The sequence below is a fragment of the Phaethon lepturus genome, unplaced genomic scaffold, assembly GCF_000687285.1.
Source record: "Phaethon lepturus isolate BGI_N335 unplaced genomic scaffold, ASM68728v1 scaffold7450, whole genome shotgun sequence".
NCBI lineage: Eukaryota > Metazoa > Chordata > Aves > Phaethontiformes > Phaethontidae > Phaethon > Phaethon lepturus.
In genome coordinates, this window is record NW_010513951.1 from 34,803 (window position 1) to 38,147 (window position 3,345).

The 3,345-nt window shown below is 45.5% G+C and overlaps 1 protein-coding gene across 1 annotated transcript in view; it reads right to left on the minus strand.

Annotated features, from left to right (window-relative positions):
* Window positions 1–1,359: 1,359 nt before the first annotated feature.
* Window positions 1,360–3,345, minus strand: part of LOC104624148 (kelch-like protein 3) — a 38,030-nt gene continuing 36,044 nt past the window's right edge. The window contains exons 12-14 of the mRNA XM_010291440.1: window positions 2,621–2,761; window positions 2,263–2,406; window positions 1,360–2,006 (exon numbers count right to left, since the gene is read on the minus strand). Coding sequence (XP_010289742.1) covers window positions 1,978–2,006; window positions 2,263–2,406; window positions 2,621–2,761 — 314 coding nt within the window. The 3' untranslated portion in view covers window positions 1,360–1,977. The remainder of the gene's footprint in view (window positions 2,007–2,262; window positions 2,407–2,620; window positions 2,762–3,345) is intronic.

Genomic DNA, 3,345 nt, shown 5'->3' on the forward strand with positions numbered 1-3,345 from the left:
ATTGAGGCTGGTAGGAACGTAAGCAACACCTCGTAAAAGAGCAGCACATCACACTACTATTTTGGCACAGTTCACTGCAGATGGTAGAACCCAAAGCAAGAGGTTTAAAGGGTATTGTAGAAAAGACTAATTTATTATCATTATTTTCAAGACCTCCGAGATGACGCACAATGGAAGAGTAGACTTCAAGAATAATAGAATAATACTGCCATTTCTTTGGACAGTCTGCTTTTGTTTGTGAAGACAAGAACATCCAAAGAGGAGAGGGTGCTACCTAACGCCCTCATGAAGGTCAGCCCCCTCTGTGGGAGGGGATGCAGCAAAGGTAGGCGCTGTTTCCCCCACAGTGAACAGGCACCCATCTTACAAAGACCATATCAACTCCAACACTAAAAATCTACTTATTTACAGAAGTAACCCCCTCCTCTACAAAAGCTGGACAAGGGTGACGTAGCCTTAGATGCCTCTGAAGTAAGTTTTTAAGTATTTTTATTTTTTTCTGTAGGTCATTGATGGCAGATCTACAGAGAAACACCAGCAGAACGACAGTGGTAAGTGCTGGAGCTCGACAGTAACATGGGCAGATTTGGGCCCACAGGCCAGCTACCCACTACAGAAAGCCTCAGCTGACCTACAGGGGCGAAAACAAAACACAAACAAAAAAGAAAAAAAAGGAGAGAAAGTGTTTTCTTTACCAGTTCCCTCTAGCTGGAGAGTCTTTTGGGAGTCTACCCCTGTATGCAGAAGCATGCCAGAGCTCACAAGGACACAAAAAGGTATTTGGAAGTCAAACATCATCTTAAACAGAAAGCTTTAAGAATTTGGGATGTAAGCAAGACAGCTACATTGCAGCTGGATCTAGACTTTTCTGTTTTGAATAATCTTACGAATTCTTTGTACTAATAGAGAAACATCTTCAGTACAGGCAAGATTAAAATAGCAATTACAGTGACAGTGATTAGTTAATCTCCATACTCTGGAAGCATTAAAACACTGAAGGTATTTTACGTTGCTCATTAATCACTGCTTGGGTGACGGAGGGTTCTCGCGCTATGTAATGTCTCTACATCAGTGGCACCATAAGGTATTTCGTCTAACATCTAAACGCTCTGTGATGAAACGGCATCGAGATGCTGGACAGAGCTAGAACTGGGGCTTTCAGCACAGCTGAAATGCATGGGCTGGGAATATTTTCTATTCAAGCAACATTTGTTTCACAAGAGTAATAAACCCCATTGGAGCAGCACACGTTTTGTGGGGTTGCGAAGTTTTGTGTGGTTCAGGTGCTGAGACTTCAGCCCCAGGGAAGGCACTGCCCAGCAGGTCCCACCACGTACAGCAAACAGCATTCATGGCAAGTAGAAAAATCACGTAGTATTTATTTCCACCATACGACAAGCATTTCAGGGATACATACAGTAGTCCAGTGGCATTTACAAATGTATGACTGAGACAGCGTCACACTCAAGCCAGAGCACCCTGTTCCAGTCCATTTCTGCCAACTACTTTTCTTGGTTGGTACTCAGAAGTTTTCACTGCCAGTAGTAAAATCCACCTTCCAGGCACAGTGAGTAAATAGTTCAACTGATAATGTACACGGAGCATCAGTAGTGAAGAAATCCAGAAGTGTTCGTTTTTACTCACATGCCCAAACGTAGCAGTTTTGTTTCACACAAGAAATTCAGTGCCTGCAGTTCAAGCACAGTGTTTATCTCAGGACACTAGCCATTGAGAAGAACAGTTGATTGCACCACAGAAAACAAGCAACACCTTGTGTCTAGCATGGAACATGTCCCCAGAGGGATTTTCGCTTTGCTACGCGATCCACTGCAGAGAAGGTGATGTTTCTAACGTATCACTTGTCATGCTAAGACATTAACAGCGATGAGATGGGTCAAGTCAGAGGTCAGGCATCTTCCCAACACCACCTAGCTGGAGCCACTTTGCTTCTGCTCCTTGCATTGGCTTGATCATGTGTCACAACGGCTTGTGAATCACAGCCACACCTGTTGTAAGGATGGACAGACAGACACTGTTATTATAGGAGCAGCTCCTGGGCTGCAATGTGGCTAAAATCATCTTGCAAAGCCAAAGAGCAGCAACAGGCTAGCAGAGAACGAGGTGTCTACTATTTCTATGAAACGTTCCTCTACTGAAAGCTACATAAAACATACAAAAATAAAAGATTAAAGCTTCCATAGGCACAGCCCTCGAGTTTATAAATGACCCCAGCTGTTGCCAGCTCTCCCACTGACCATTTACCTGCATAACTCCTCCCTGTGCTCATGCTGGTTGGTAATAATGTCCACTTGTCCGTGATGGGGTTATAGTATTCGACCGATGCCAGATTACAGGAACCATCATCTCCTCCCACTACATAGAGGAGACCATTCACTGCACACACACCTCAAAGCAGAGCACAGATAGTTAGACATGACCTAACTCATCCCCCACAACACATCGCCTGCCACATATTAATTCATTCCCAAGCAGATACCTCATCTTCCATTTTTATCACTTTCTTACAATACTGATCACTTACATCACTAGCACATTAGTCACACTGAAAACCACACAGACAACTGCAACCAACCACGACAGAAAGACTTATTGTGGTTACCTGCATTTCTTCTACACATATTCATGTCTGCTACTTGCTTCCAGGTGTTTGTTCCTGGATCGTAGACTTCCACACTCTTCCTTACTAAGGGACCGTCATGCCCCCCGGTAGCGTACAGCAGCCCGCTGAGAACACCAACACCTGCCAAACAGAGCACAGTGTTAGCCACACGTATAGGGAAAAGGGCTGTATGTCCCTGGACCTTCTACTAGGTATTGCCTTGGCCTCTCCAAGGCATTTCCAAAATATGAGCCACATGTGCCTCAAGATCACCTGGGACATGATCAACTCTCCACCCAACCACCACGTGGCACTACAGCAGACCTGCACAGTAACACCTGGCGGATGTCCTGTCTTTCAGGGCTGTGCCCCTTCTCGGGTAGATCTTAGTCTATCTGAGATCAATAGTGGAGTCCCATGACATTCATCTGCTTTTATTCCATCTGTTTGACTGACTTGCTCTCTCTTCCCTTTGCCTCCCTGACTGCTGCATCCCATCCCACCCCACCCCACCTCATTCTGCCCAATCTCTTCTGCCATGGGGCCCTTTGCTTTTAGCCTGATTCCCAGTTCCAGGAGCTTTATCTTCGGTTTTCCTGCTGTCTTTGTGCCACATGATTTCATCACTTGCACACTCTTCCTCTTCTGAACAACTTACTGGCTCCAGTTCTTCAGGCTGCCACTGGGTTCCTCTCCCCTCGCTCCTGCCCCCAAACATGGCAGCA